Raw genomic sequence first — 16,771 nt, forward strand, 5'->3', positions numbered from 1 at the left:
CGTCACACACACACACACAAACACACACACACACACACACACACACACACACACACACACACACACACACACACGTCGACACACACACACACGTCGACACACACACACACACGTCGACACACACACACACACGTCGACACACACACACACACACACACACGTCGACACACACACACACACACAACACACACACACACACACACACACACACACACACACACACACACACACACACACACACACACACACACACACACACGTCGACACACACACACACACACACACACACACGTCGACACACACACACACAAACACACACACACACAAACACACACACACACACAAATTAACTTTGTTCTGTATTTTACTGCATATTTGTACAGCTGACGAATCTGTAAAAAAAAACATTTGATCAGTAATGCTGAACAATTATAATAATAATAATTGTAATACGATTAACCAAATCCTGCCACCCCACCACCCTCAATGTGCTACCTGCCACACTCAATGTGCTACCTGCCACCCTCAATATGCTACCTGCCACCCTCAATGTGCTACCTGCCACCCTCAATGTGCTACCTGCCACCCCACCACCCTCAATGTGCTACCTGCCACCCTCAATATGCTACCTGCCACCCTCAATATGCTACCTGCCACCCTCAATGTGCTACCTGCCACCCTCAATATGCTACCTGCCACCCTCAATGTGCTACCTGCCACCCTCAATGTGCTACCTGCCACCCGACCACCCTCAATGTGCTACCTGCCACCCCAACACCCTCAATGTGCTACCTGCCACCCTCAATGTGCTAGCCAGCCACCATCAATGTGCTACCTGCCACCCTCAATGTGCTACCTGCCACCCCACCACCCTCAATGTGCTACCTGCCACCCGACCACCCTCAATGTGCTACCTGCCACCCCAACACCCTCAATGTGCTACCTGCCACCCTCAATGTGCTAGCCAGCCACCATCAATGTGCTACCTGCCACCCTCAATGTGCTACCTGCCACCCCACCACCCTCAATGTGCTACCTGCCACCCTCAATGTGCTACCTGCCACCCCACCACCCTCAATGTGCTACCTGCCACCCTCAATGTGCTACCTGCCACCCCACCACCCTCAATGTGCTACCTGCCACCCTTAATGTGCTACCTGCCACCCCACCACCCTCAATGTGCTACCTGCCACCCTCAATGTGCTACCTGCCACCCTCAATATGCTACCTGCCACCCCACCACCCTCAATGTGCTACCTTCCACCCTCAATATGCTACCTGCCACCCTCAATATGCTACCTGCCACCCTCAATGTGCTACCTGCCACCCTCAATATGCTACCTGCCACCCTCAATATGCTACCTGCCACCCTCAATGTGCTACCTGCCACCCCACCACCCTCAATGTGCTACCTTCCACCCTCAATATGCTACCTGCCACCCTCAATATGCTACCTGCCACCCTCAATGTGCTACCTGCCACCCTCAATGTGCTACCTGCCACCCCACCACCCTCAATGTGCTACCTGCCACCCTCAGTATGCTACCTGCCACCCTCAATGTGCTACCTGCCACCCTCAATATGCTACCTGCCACCCTCAATATGCTACCCGCCACCCTCAATGTGCTACCTGCCACCCCACCACCCTCAATGTGCTACCTGCCACCCTCAATATCCTACATGCCACCCTCAATGTGCTACCTGCCACCCTCAATGTGCTACCTGCCACCCTCAATGTGCTACCTGCCACCCTCAGTATGCTACCAGCCACCCTCAATGTGCTACCTGCCACCCTCAATGTGCTACCTGCCACCCTCAATGTGCTACCTGCCACCCCACCACCCTCAATGTGCTAGCCAGCAACCATCAATGTGCTACCTGCCACCCTCAATGTGCTACCTGCCACCCCACCACCCTCAATGTTGCTACCTGCCACCCTCAATGTGCTAGCCAGCCACCATCAATGTGCTACCTGCCACCCCACCACCCTCAATGTGCTACCTTCCACCCTCAATATGCTACCTGCCACCCTCAATATGCTACCTGCCACCCTCAATGTGCTACCTGCCACCCTCAATGTGCTACCTGCCACCCTCAATGTGCTACCTGCCACCCTCAATATGCTACCTGCCACCCTCAATGTGCAACCCGCCACCCTCAATGTGCTACCTGCCACCCCACCACCCTCAATGTGCTACCTGCCACCCTCAATATCCTACATGCCACCCTCAATGTGCTACCTGCCACCCTCAATGTGCTACCTGCCACCCTCAATGTGCTACCTGCCACCCTCAGTATGCTACCAGCCACCCTCAATGTGCTACCTGCCACCCTCAATGTGCTACCTGCCACCCTCAATGTGCTACCTGCCACCCCACCACCCTCAATGTGCTAGCCAGCAACCATCAATGTGCTACCTGCCACCCTCAATGTGCTACCTGCCACCCCACCACCCTCAATGTGCTACCTGCCACCCCACCACCCTCAATGTTGCTACCTGCCACCCTCAATGTGCTAGCCAGCCACCATCAATGTGCTACCTGCCACCCCACCACCCTCAATGTGCTACCTGCCACCCTCAATGTGCTACCTGCCACCCTCAATGTGCTACCTGCCACCCTCAATGTGCTACCTTCCACCCTCAATGTGCTACCTGCCACCCTCAATGTGCTACCTGCCACCATCAATGTGCTACCTGCCACCCCACCACCCTCAATGTGCTACCTGCCACCCCACCACCCTCAATGTGCTACCTGCCACCCTCAATGTGCTACCTGCCACCCTCAATGTGCTACCTGCCACCCCACCACCCTCAATGTGCTACCTGCCACCCTCAATGTGCTACCTGCCACCATCAATGTGCTACCTGCCACCCTCAATGTGCTACCTGCCACCCTCAATGTGCTACCTGCCACCCCACCACCCTCAATGTGCTACCTGCCACCCTCAGTATGCTACCTGCCACCCTCAATGTGCTACCTGCCACCCTCAATATGCTACCTGCCCCCTCAATGTGCTACCTGCCACCCTCAATGTGCTACCTGCCACCCCACCACCCTCAATGTGCTACCTGCCACCCTCAATATCCTACCTGCCACCCTCAATGTGCTACCTGCCACCCTCAATGTGCTACCTGCCACCCTCAATGTGCTACCTGCCACCCTCAATGTGCTACCTGCCACCCTCAATGTGCTACCTGCCACCCTCAATGTGCTACCTGCCACCCCACCACCCTCAATGTGCTACCTGCCACCCTCAGTATGCTACCTGCCACCCTCAATGTGCTACCTGCCACCCTCAATATGCTACCTGCCACCCTCAATGTGCTACCTGCCACCCTCAATGTGCTACCTGCCACCCCACCACCCTCAATGTGCTACCTGCCACCCTCAATATCCTACATGCCACCCTCAATGTGCTACCTGCCACCCTCAATGTGCTACCTGCCACCCTCAATGTGCTACCTGCCACCCCACCACCCTCAATGTGCTACCTGCCACCCTCAATGTGCTACCTGCCACCCTCAATGTGCTACCTGCCACCCTCAATGTGCTACCTGCCACCATCAATGTGCTACCTGCCACCCTCAATGTGCTACCTGCCACCCTCAATGTGCTACCTGCCACCATCAATGTGCTACCTGCCACCCTCAATGTGCTACCTGCCACCCTCAATGTGCTACCTGCCACCCTCAATGTGCTACCTGCCACCCTCAATGTGCTACCTGCCACCCTCAATGTGCTACCTGCCACCCTCAATGTGCTACCTGCCACCCTCAATGTGCTACCTGCCACCCCACCACCCTCAATGTGCTACCTTCCACCCTCAATGTGCTACCTGCCACCCTCAATGTGCTACCTGCCACCCTCAATATGCTACCTGCCACCCTCAATGTGCTACCTGCCACCCTCAATGTGCTACCTGCCACCCTCAATGTGCTACCTGCCACCCTCAATGTGCTACCTGCCACCCTCAATGTGCTACCTGCCACCCTCAATGTGCTACCTGCCACCCTCAATGTGCTACCTGCCACCATCAATGTGCTACCTGCCACCATCAATGTGCTACCTGCCACCCCACCACCCTCAATGTGCTACCTTCCACCCTCAATGTGCTACCTGCCACCCTCAATGTGCTACCTGCCACCCTCAATGTGCTACCTGCCACCCTCAATGTGCTACCTTCCACCCTCAATGTGCTACCTGCCACCCTCAATGTGCTACCTGCCACCCTCAATGTGCTACCTGCCACCCTCAATGTGCTACCTGCCACCCTCAATGTGCTACCTGCCACCCTCAATGTGCTACCTGCCACCCTCAATGTGCTACCTGCCACCATCAATGTGCTACCTGCCACCCTCAATGTGCTACCTGCCACCCCACCACCCTCAATGTGCTACCTTCCACCCTCAATGTGCTACCTGCCACCCCACCACCCTCAATGTGCTACCTGCCACCCTCAATGTGCTACCTGCCACCCCACCACCCTCAATGTGCTACCTGCCACCCTCAATGTGCTACCTGCCACCCTCAATGTGCTACCTGCCACCATCAATGTGCTACCTGCCACCCTCAATGTGCTACCTGCCACCATCAATGTGCTACCTGCCACCCCACCACCATCAATGTGCTACCTGCCACCCTCAATGTGCTACCTGCCACCCTCAATGTGCTACCTGCCACCCCACCACCCTCAATGTGCTACCTGCCACCCTCAATGTCAATGTGCTACCTGCCACCATCAATGTGCTACCTGCCACCCTCAATGTGCTACCTGCCACCCCACCACCCTCAATGTGCTACCTGCCACCCTCAATGTGCAACCTGCCACCCCACCACCCTCAATGTGCTACCTGCCACCCTCAATGTGCTACCTGCCACCATCAATGTGCTACCTGCCACCCTCAATGTGCTACCTGCCACCCCACCACCCTCAATGTGCTACCTGCCACCCTCAATGTGCTACCTGCCACCCTCAATGTGCTACCTGCCACCCCACCACCCTCAATGTGCTACCTGCCACCCTCAATGTGCTACCTGCCACCCTCAATGTGCTACCTTCCACCCTCAATGTGCTACCTGCCACCCTCAATGTGCTACCTGCCACCCTCAATGTGCTACCTGCCACCCCACCACCCTCAATGTGCTACCTGCCACCCTCAATGTGCTACCTGCCACCCCACCACCCTCAATGTGCTACCTGCCACCCTCAATGTGCTACCTGCCACCCCACCACCCTCAATATGCTACCTGCCACCCTCAATGTGCTACCTGCCACCATCAATGTGCTACCTGCCACCCTCAATGTGCTACCTGCCACCCTCAATGTGCTACCTGCCACCCTCAATGTGCTACCTGCCACCCTCAATGTGCTACCTGCCACCCTCAATGTGCTACCTGCCACCCTCAATGTGCTACCTGCCACCATCAATGTGCTACCTGCCACCCTCAATGTGCTACCTGCCACCCTCAATGTGCTACCTGCCACCCTCAATGTGCTACCTGCCACCCTCAATGTGCTACCTGCCACCCCACCACCCTCAATGTGCTACCTGCCACCCTCAATGTGCTACCTGCCACCCTCAATGTGCTACCTGCCACCCTCAATGTGCTACCTGCCACCCTCAATGTGCTACCTGCCAAAATTATATATATATTTTTTTTAAATGTGAATAAATAATGGTTCATAAGTGATCAGCAGTAATGGGCGATCACAAAGCATCATGGGACTTTAATTCATTGTTTTATTCTGTTGTTACTGCGTTCAACCAACATAATGCATTTAATGTAAATAAATAAAAACTTTTTTTTCTTTCATCAAACCAAAACGACCTCAAAAAGCATAAATCAATCACTCAGTGTTATTTCCTGATAGTCGCTGGTTGATCTACACAGGACTTTCTAACCAGCTGTTTCAGCATCATCATCATCAGAGAGAAATTACCGTACAACAGACCATGTATTCACCCTGCACACCTTAATTGACAACCAAACAAACCAAAACAAAGGCAAAGTCTTCTCATGCTTTGTTGATTTCAAAAAAGCCTTCGACTCAATTTGGCATGAGGGTCTGCTATACAAACTGATGGAAAGTGGTGTTGGGGGTAAAACATATGACATTATAAAATCCATGTACACAAACAACAAGTGTGCGGTTAAAATTGGCAAAAAACACACACATTTCTTCACACAGGGTCGTGGGGTTAGACAGGGATGCAGCTTAAGCCCCACCCTCTTCAACATATATATCAACGAACTGGCGCGGGCACTAGAAAAGTCTGCAGCACCCGGCCTCCCCCTGCTAGAATCCGAAGTCAAATGTCTGCTGTTTGCTGATGATCTGGTGCTTCTGTCACCAACCAAGGAGGGCCTACAGCAGCACCTAGATCTTATGCACAGATTCTGTCAGACCTGGGCCCTGACAGTAAATCTCAGTAAGACCAAAATAATGGTGTTCCAAAAAGGTCGAGTCACCAGGACCACAAATACAAATTCCATCTCGACACTGTTGCCCTAGAGCACACAAAAAACTATACATACCTTGGCCTAAACATCAGCGCCACAGGTAACTTCCACAAAGGTGTGAACGATCTGAGAGACAAGGCAAGAAGGGCATTCTATGCCATCAAAAGAAACATACATTTCAACATACCAATTAGGATTTGGCTAAAAATACTTGAATCAGTCATAGAGCCCATTGCCCTTTATGGTTGTGAGGTCTGGGGTCCGCTCACCAACCAAGACTTCACAAAATGGGACAAACACCAAATTGAGACTCTGCACGCAGAATTCTGCAAAAATATCCTCCGTGTACAACGTAAAACACCAAATAATGCATGCAGAGCAGAATTAGGCCGATACCCACTAATTATCAAAATCCAGAAAAGAGCCATTAAATTCTACAACCACCTAAAAGGAAGCGATTCACAAACCTTCCATAACAAAGCCATCACAAACAGAGAGATGAACCTGGAGAAGAGTCCCCTAAGCAAACTGGTCCTGGGGCTCTGTTCACAAACACAAACACACCCTACAGAGCCCCAGGACAACAGCACAATTAGACCCAACCAAATCATGAGAAAACAAAAAGATAATTACTTAACACATTGGAAAGAATTAACAAAAAAACAGAGCAAACTAGAATGCTATTTGGCCCTACACAGAGAGTACACAGCGGCAGAATACCTGACCACTGTGACTGACCCAAAATTAAGGAAAGCTTTGACTATGTACAGACTCAGTGAGCATAGCCTTGCTATTGAGAAAGGCCGCCGTAGGCAGACATGGCTCTCAAGAGAAGACAGGCTATGTGCTCACTGCCCACAAAATGAGGTGGAAACTGAGCTGCACTTCCTAACCTCCTGCCCAATGTATGACCATATTAGAGAGACATATTTCCCCAGATCACACAGATCCACAAAGAATTCGAAAACATATCCAATTTTGAAAAACTCCCATACCTACTGGGTGAAATTCCACAGTGTGCCATCACAGCAGCAAGATTTGTGACCTGTTGCCACGAGAAAAGGGCAACCAGTGAAGAACAAACACCATTGTAAATACAACCCATATTTATGCTTATTTATTTTATCTTGTGTCCTTTAATTATTTGTACATTGTGTATATGTATATATATATATATATATATATATATATGTATATATATATATATATATGTATATATGTATATATATATATATGTATATATATATATGTATATATGTATATATATATATATATATATATAATATGACATTTGTAATGTCTTTACTGTTTTGAAACTGTTGTATGTGTAATGTTTACTGTTAATTTTTGTTGTTTTTCACTTTATATATTCACTTTGTATGTTGTCTACCTCACTTGCTTTGGCAATGTTAACACATGTTTCCCATGCCAATAAAGCCCTTGAATTGAATTGAATTGAATTGAGAGAGAGAGAGCGAGAGAGAGCGAGGGAGCGAGAGAGAGAGAGAGAGAGCGAGAGAGAGAGAGAGAGAGAGCGCGCGAGAGAGAGCGAGAGGGAGTGAGAGCGAGCGAGAGGGAGCGAGAAGGAGCGAGAGCGAGCGAGAGAGAGTGAGAGGGAGCGAGAGGGAGCGAGAGAGAGAGAGAGAGAGAGAGAGCGAGGGAGCGAGAGAGAGAGAGAGAGAGAGCGAGGGAGAGAGAGCTCACCAAGAATTCACAAAATGGTACAAACACCAAATTGAGACTCTGCACGCAGAATTCTGGAAAAAATATCCTCTGTGTACAACGTAGAACACCAAATAATCCATGCAGAGCAGAATTAGGCCGATACCCACTAATTATCAAAATCCAGAAAAGAGACATTAAATTCTACAACCACCTAAAAGGAAGCGATTCCCAAACCTTCAACAATATAACAAAGCCATCACCTACAGACAGATGAACCTGGAGAAGAGTCCCCTAAGCAAGCTGGTCCTGGGACTCTGTTCACAAACACAAACAGACCCTACAGAGCCACAGGACAGCAACACAATTAGACCCAACCAAATCATGAGACAACAAACACATTGGAAAGAATTAACAAACTAGAATGTTATTTGGCCCTAAACAGAGAGAACACAGTGGCAGAATATCTGACCACTGTGACTGACCCTAAACAGAGAGTACACAGTGGCAGAATACCTGACCACTGTGACTGACCCTAAACAGAGAGTACACAGTGGCAGAATACCTGACCACTGTGACTGACCCAAAATTAAGGAAAGCTTTGACTATGTACAGACTCAGTGAGCATAGCCTTGCTATTGAGAAAGGCCGCCGTAGGCAGACATGGCTCTCAAGAGAAGACAGGCTATGTGCTCACTGCCCACAAAATGAGGTGGAAACTGAGCTGCACTTCCTAACCTCCTGCCCAATGTATGACCATATTAGAGAGACATATTTCCCCCAGATCACACAGATCCACAAAGAATTTAACTCCCATATTAAACAGAGAGAGAGAGAGACAGAGAAGAGGAGTAAGAGAGAGAGAGAGAGAGAGAGAGAGAGAGAGAGAGAGAGAGAGAGAGAGAGAGACAGAGACAGAGAAGAGGAGTAAGAGAGAGAGAGAGAGAGAGAGACAGAGGAGTAAGAGAGAGAGAGAGAGAGAGAGAGAGAGAGAGAGAGAGAGAGAGAGAGAGAGAGAGAGAGAGAGAGAGAGAGAGAGAGAGAGAGAGAGAGAGAGAGAGAGAGAGAGAGAGAGAGAGAGTTAGAGAGAGAGAGAGAGACAGAGACAGAGCGAGAGAGACCGAGAGAGAGAGAGGGGGGAGTGAGACAGAGACCGAGAGACCGAGAGAGAGAGAGAGAGAGAAGGGCTCAGGTAGTTCTATGTGTAGGGGAGGTGTGTGGGTTTATACCGTACATGTTAACAATGTGGTGTAGCAGTACAGTGAACACATCACACTGAAACCTCCCTATTAGCATAACATCTAGTGGAGGTGTAACATAACATGGTGGATTATGAGTTGATGAAGCAGTAGACCAGGCGTACTGACTGTACCACCGTGGTCCTCCAACCTTTGGCCTTTTAACACTGATTCAGAAAAGCCTCTCAGAGTGCTGATCTAGGATCAGTTTATCCTTTTAAATCACAATGAATACGATTACATGGACAAAAGGGGGAACCTGATCCTAGATCCCAGCACTCCTACTCTGATATGCTTGATGTATATATATATATATGGCCCTGGGGAAACTAGATGATCCAGACAATTAGTCACGTTAAAAGTTTACTCGTAAACAAAAGTTGATTTTCATCAAACTGTGAATCATAAAATCTATCGAACGGCGCGATGATGCCGAGGCGGGAAAAACAAGAGTGTGAAAGTATTCAAACGAAAGGGAAGAATAGAAACAGAGGAGTGTGGGGGAAATGTTCTACTTTCCGCAGATAAATAGAGAATGTACAGAGGAGGAGGGGGGAAAGACTTGAACACGACTCTTTTTTTTCCTCCCTCGATTTGTTTTATCTTCCTTCACTAAGAAAATAACTGATAACAGCGACGGAAAGAGAATAACAGAAGAGATCAACATGATCTTTACGGTCATGTGGTAATTATGGGGCTTGTAACTCACTTGTGCTAATAATGTCAATAATGTCGTAATTAAATTAATTTCGGGGAGGCAGGGTAGCCTAGTGATTAGAGCGTTGGCCCAGTAACCGAACGGTTGCTAGATCAAATCCCCGAGCTGACAAGGTAAAAAAAATCTGTCGTTCTGCCCCTGAACAAGGCAGTTAAACCCTCTGTTCCCAGGCCGTCATTGAAAATAATAATTTGTCCTTAACTGACTTGCCTGGTTAAATAAAGGGTCAAATAAAAAATAATACAAATTAAAGATCTATTACATCACAGACGAGGCACAGAAAATATAACGGCTTTTTAATAGCTTCATTTTATTGCCCAAATGTGTATCTCTTCTCGAGCTAGGCCTGTGTCTTTGGACACGTTATGAACTGTGATGTAGAACCATTACGATCCAAACTAACAGAATCAGGTGACCAAAGCTAAAGATGAAAACTATATATATATATATATATATATATATATATATATATATATATATATATATATATATATATATATACACACACATATATATATACTCATATTTATGCGGTCCAAATCCAATGCCAGATACAATTAAACATATATTATTACATATTGTCTTTTGGAAATTAGAATTTGATCTCATTACATAAAATATTTGTAAAAAATAATCCGTGCAGATTGGATTGAATTCCTAAATCACTAATGAACCAAAGGTCATAAGGTCACGGTGAAGGTAAAGGCTACAGATATATAATATACCTGCCGTAATTCAGTTTTTGGTGCAATTATTCAGAAATCATAGTGGAATGTGTTGTTTGATCGGTCACTGCTAATTATTATTATTATTATTATTATTATTATTATTATTATTATTATTATTATTATACAGATAAATAAAAATCATTGATTAGTGAAAAGGGAACTTACTCTCGTCTCGGGGCTCTGGTCAAGGTTTGAACAGGTTCTCAGATGCCACCTGAATTATGGGGGAAAAGTACGAAATATATATATCTTTTATATTATCAATCTATTGTAATATGCATTTTTCAACCCGTGAATCGTTGGGAGAATAGCCTCCTTACACTGAAGATAAGGATGTTTAAATCCACCAACAGGCTGCTGCTCCGACATAAGGACTGAGACCGACATAAGGACTGAGACCGACATAAGGACTGAGACCGACATAAGGACTGAGACCGACATAAGGACTGAGACCGACATAAGGACTGAGACCGACATAAGGACTGAGACCGACATAAGGACTGAGACCGACATAAGGACTGAGACCGACATAAGGACTGAGACCGACATAAGGACTGAGAATAGTGCAAGTTAACCCCCCCCAAAAAAAATAATTACCAAATGTACCATTAAATGAATTAGTGAATTTTGAGGGATAATTTAAGAGTTTACTCAACACCTAAACATGGTATTATATACCAGCAGTGTCTCACAATGAGAACACGATACAATGAAGACGGCACATAAATTGGACACAGACGGAAATACTACTTTCAAACAAACATTACGAGGCAATAATGGAACAAACAGCATCAACAGCCTAACAATAGAACTACATGGGAGACTCCGGCGTGGACAACCGTAAAATAAACACCCATCTACACCCCTAAAATAAACACCTAAAATAAACACCCATCTACACCCCTAAAATAAACACCTAAAATAAACACCCATCTACACCCCTAAAATAAACACCTAAAATAAACACCCATCTACACCCCTAAAATAAACACCTAAAATAAACACCCATCTACACCCCTAAAATAAACACCTAAAATAAACACCCATCTACACCTGTAAAATAAACACCCATCTACACCCTTAAAATAAACACCCATCTATACCCCTAAAATAAACACCCATCTACACCCCTAAAATAAACACCCATCGACACCCCTAAAATAAACACCCATCTACACCCCTAAAATAAACACCCATCTACACCCCTAAAATAAACACCTAAAATAAACACCCATCTACACCCCTAAAATAAACACCCATCTACACCCCTAAAATAAACACCTAAAATAAACACCCATCTACACCCCTAAAATAAACACCCATCTACACCCCTAAAATAAACACACATCTACACCCCTAAAATAAACACCCATCTACATCCCTAAAATCACACTACGGTTAGAATCCTCAGATGATGAATAAATCAGATATCTTTACTAGACTACCCTGGGGATCTGTACCCTGGGGATCTGTACCCTGGGGATCTGTACCCTGGGGATCTGTACCCTGGGGATCTGTACCCTGGGGATCTGTACCCTGGGGACATGTAGAGTATCAAACACAGTAGAGTAGGTGAATCATAAGGATGTTGATGTTTCGACTGCGAGACTGTTTAACTCCTACTGCGTCTCGTTACGATTCGGCTGCAAGACAACTTAAATCTCCATTTAAATCAATTAAAAATAAATACCCTTATAAAAATCCTTTTGTCGTCGTTTATCCAAAGTTATATGTGTGAAATGAACTGGTTTTGGCTATAGGACACAACAAGGCAGGTTGTCACCAGCATCTCATTGAAGGACTCTCTGTTTGTCTGACAATGGGACGAGCTACAATGAGACTTTCCATTTACCTTTCAGTCGTTCAGGCTCTTAGCTCTTAGGTAAGAAACAACCAAAATGTCAGTCATAGTCAGTACATGTTTTCAGCATTTGCAACCTCCATTTACACGTGAATTATAATGTCTCAACGATACGAAGAGGCTAAGAATACAACAGAGATGCTCACTTACCATTCATCCCTTCATCACGATCACGTCAATGGTAACACACTGTACATACGGCATCGCTCTAGTGCATGTGTGTTGTGAGTGTGTCTGTGTGTGGTGTGTGTGTGTGTGTGTCTGTGTGTGTGTGTGTGTGTGTGTGTGTTGTGAGTGTGTGTGTGTGTGTGTGTGTGTGTGTGTGTGTGTGTGTGAGTGTGTGTGTGTGTCTGTGTGTGTGTGTGTGTGTGTGTCTGTGTGTGTGTGTGTGTGTGTGTGTGTGTGTGTGTGTGTGTGTGTGTGTGTGTGTGTGTGTGTGTGTGTGTGTGTGTGTGTGTGTGTGTGTGTGTGTGTGTGTGTGTGTGTGTGTGTGTGTGTGTGTGTGTGTGTGTGTGTGTGTGTGTGTGTGTGTGTGTGTGTGTGTGTGTGTGTGTGTGTGTGTGTGTGTGTGTGTCTGTGTGTGGTGTGTGTGTGTGTGTGTGTGTGTGTGTGTGTGTGTGTGTGTGTGTGTGTTGTGAGTGTGTCTGTGTGTGTATGAGAGAATGAGAGCGAGAGGAGAGAGCGAGAGGAGAGAGCGGGAGAGTCATAAGAGCGGTTATGGGCCGCTGTCGCTCTCTCGATTCCTCTGATCTCACCTCTGTGTGTGTGTTCTCTGATCTCTCACACACCTCGTCACCCTGGAAACAAAGTGACATTAACACGGAGCAGAGCCACAGAGCAGTGGCCCAGACATTGAACACAGCTCTCTCTGTCCCTCCCTCACTCTGTCTCTCTCTCACTCTCTCTCTGTCCCTCCCTCACTCTGTCTGTCTCTGTCTCTCTGTCCCTCCCTCACTCTGTCTGTCTCTGTCTCTCTGTCCCTCCCTCACTCTGTCTGTCTCTGTCTCTGTCTCTGTCTCTCTGTCCATCCCTCAGTCTCTCTGTCTCTGTCTCTCTCTCACTCTGTCCGTCACTCTCTCTCTGTCCCTCCCTCACTCTGTCTGTCTCTGTCTCTCTCACTCTGTCCCTCACTCTCACTCTGTCCCTCCCTCACTGTCTGTCTCTCTCCCTCTCACTCTGTCTCTCTCTCTCTTGTTTGTCTCTCTCTCTGTCCCTCCCTCACTCTGTCTGTCTCTGTCTCTCTGTCCCTCCCTCACTCTGTCTGTCTCTCACTCTCTCTCTCTGTCCCTCCCTCACTCTGTCTGTCTCTCACTCTCTCTTCTGTGACCTTTACTTTTTTTTTTTTATACATATATATATATATTTTTTTTAAATACTCTTACTCTTAAAAATACGCAAATTAGTTTATATACCTCTTAACAGGGAGGTATATTATATATATATATATATATATATATATATATATATATACACCTCTTAACATTAGACCCAATGGTGAAATGTATCTTAGTAATGTTAAGAGGTATATTATATATATAAATGTATCTTAGTAATGTCATAAGGTGAATGCACCAATTTGTAAGTCGCTCTGGATAAGAGCGTCTGCTAAATGACTTAAATGTAAATGTAAAATGTAATGTTAAGAGGTATATTATATATATAAATGTATCTTAGTAATGTTAAGAGGTATATTATATATATATATATTTAACTTTAGAAGCACTGAGACAATGAATCGTTCAGTATAAAGATGATGATGATGATGATGATGAGGATGAAGAGTGACACAGTAAAACCGAGAGGCTGTCAATGACTGTGCACCGCTCAGGGGGGTGGTTTCGCACCGACGGGGACTGGGACACGGCGTGTATGTGGGGGTGTTTGGTTAGCGGAATTCACCTCGGCGGCAGGCGATTCTCTCAAACAGCAGCCAAAGAGACAAAAATACGTAAAGCTGAAATATGTCACTTTTTTTTTTGGGGGGAACAAATTCACATAGAAACGTGAGTTATAGATCTGTCATTCTCATTGAAAGCAAGTCTAAGAAGTCAAACAGATGAAAATACTATATTTTTGGTTATGAAAATGGTACAATAATTCTCTACACTCTACACTATTTTAAAGTTGATATGTAAATGGGTTTTAAAGTTGATATGTAAATTATTTTACAGTTATGTAAATTATTTTAAAGTTGATATGTAAAAGGATTTTAAAGTTGATATGTAAATTATTTTAAAGTTTGGAGTACATGGCTTTTAGCTGACACCTTTATCCCGACTTGTCATGCGTGAATACCACAGGTTGGTAGCAGCTTAATGGAGGAAAACGGGCTCGTGGTAAAGACTGGAGTGGAATGGTATGGAATACATCAAACATATGGATTCCATGGCGTTTGATGCCATTCCATTGGTTCCGTTTCGGTCATTACTATGTCCTCCCCTCAGCAGCCTCCTGTGGTACATACATCAAACCCGCGACCCTTGGCATTGCGGGCGCCTTGCTCTAGTGTTTTTGTCACTAAGAAGACAGCAGACAGTCACCCAGATCTCCTCCACTGAAAGAGACACAGCGACGGCCATTTTGTACATTTTAGGCTGATTTCCAGAGCTGTTTTGTAAAACTCTAAAGACTATTGAGTTGGAACCGTATTGAGGAGTAGCGAACTACAGTACATGTAGTTCAACTTGTAATTTAACTAGTCCTACCTGGGGCTCTTATCATCCAGGGTGGATCTGGTCTACCTGGGGCTCTTATCATCCAGGGTGGATCTGGTCTACCTGGGGCTCTTATCATCCAGGGTGGATCTGGTCTACCTGGGGCTCTTATCATCCAGGGTGGATCTGGTCTACCTGGGGCTCTTATCATCCAGGGTGGATCTGGTCTACCTGGGGCTCTTATCATCCAGGGTGGATCTGGTCTACCTGGGGCTCTTATCATCCAGGGTGGATCTGGTCTACCTGGGGCTCTTATCATCCAGGGTGGATCTGTTCTACCTGGGGCTCTTATCATCCAGGGTGGATCTGGTCTACCTGGGGCTCTTATCATCCAGGGTGGATCTGGTCTACCTGGGGCTCTTATCATCCAGGGTGGATCTGGTCTACCTGGGGCTCTTATCATCCAGGGTGGATCTGGTCTACCTGGGGCTCTTATCATCCAGGGTGGATCTGGTCTACCTGGGGCTCTTATCATCCAGGGTGGATCTGGTCTACCTGGGGCTCTTATCATCCAGGGTGGATCTGGTCTACCTGGGGCTCTTATCATCCAGGCTGGATCTGGTCTACCTGGGGCTCTTATCATCCAGGGTGGATCTGGTCTACCTGGGGCTCTTATCATCCAGGGTGGATCTGGTCTACCTGGGGCTCTTATCATCCAGGGTGGATCTGGTCTACCTGGGGCTCTTATCATCCAGGGTGGATCTGGTCTACCTGGGGCTCTTATCATCCAGGGTGGATCTGGTCTACCTGGGGCTCTTATCATCCAGGGTGGATCTGGTCTACCTGGGGCTCTTATCATCCAGGGTGGATCTGGTCTACCTGGGGCTCTTATCATCCAGGGTGGATCTGGTCTACCTGGGGCTCTTATCATCCAGGGTGGATCTGGTCTACCTGGGGCTCTTATCCAGGGTGGATCTGGTCTACCTGGGGCTCTTATCATCCAGGGTGGATCTGGTCTACCTGGGGCTCTTATCATCCAGGGTGGATCTGGTCTACCTGGGGCTCTTATCATCCAGGGTGGATCTGGTCTACCTGGGGCTCTTATCATCCAGGGTGGATCTGGTCTACCTGGGGCTCTTATCATCCAGGGTGGATCTGGTCAACCTGGATCTGTAGGAGGACCAGTGAAGGAGTAGCGAACTACAGTACATATAGTTCAACTTGTAATTTAACTACATTTTGCAGTAGCTTGGTGGTAGTTGAATTCAAATCTCGGTAGTATTTTTAGTAGTTTTCACTTGTTTTGCCAACTGCTGGAACACACACATATTATTATTATTACTAAAAACAAATCTGGGTGAAATAAAATGTATTTTTCAGCATCAGACCTAATTCTCATGTGAAACATAGTTTTCTGTGTTTAATAGGATACATCCTGTTAACACC

At 46.9% G+C, this 16,771-nt stretch overlaps 1 protein-coding gene across 3 annotated transcripts in view; it reads right to left on the bottom strand.

Annotated features, from left to right (window-relative positions):
• LOC127916271 (uncharacterized) overlaps positions 1-16,771 on the bottom strand; it is a 65,153-nt gene that overhangs the window by 29,230 nt on the left and 19,152 nt on the right. Inside the window, exons 1-2 of one of the 3 annotated variants that reach the window (XM_052497806.1) lie at positions 12,822-13,265; positions 10,976-11,024 (exon numbers count right to left, since the gene is read on the bottom strand). The exons of 1 other annotated variant lie outside the window; for it this stretch is intronic. Coding sequence is in view for 1 of the 2 variants with exons in the window: in XM_052497805.1 (XP_052353765.1) it covers positions 12,822-12,824 (3 nt within the window). In the remaining variant the exon portion in view is untranslated. Of the gene's footprint in view, positions 1-10,975; positions 11,025-12,821; positions 13,266-16,771 lie in introns of those variants that run through there. One more of the 3 variants, XM_052497805.1, reaches the window with a different exon arrangement.

Source organism: Oncorhynchus keta, chromosome 35 (genome assembly GCF_023373465.1).
Source record: "Oncorhynchus keta strain PuntledgeMale-10-30-2019 chromosome 35, Oket_V2, whole genome shotgun sequence".
Classification (NCBI taxonomy): Eukaryota; Metazoa; Chordata; class Actinopteri; order Salmoniformes; family Salmonidae; genus Oncorhynchus; species Oncorhynchus keta.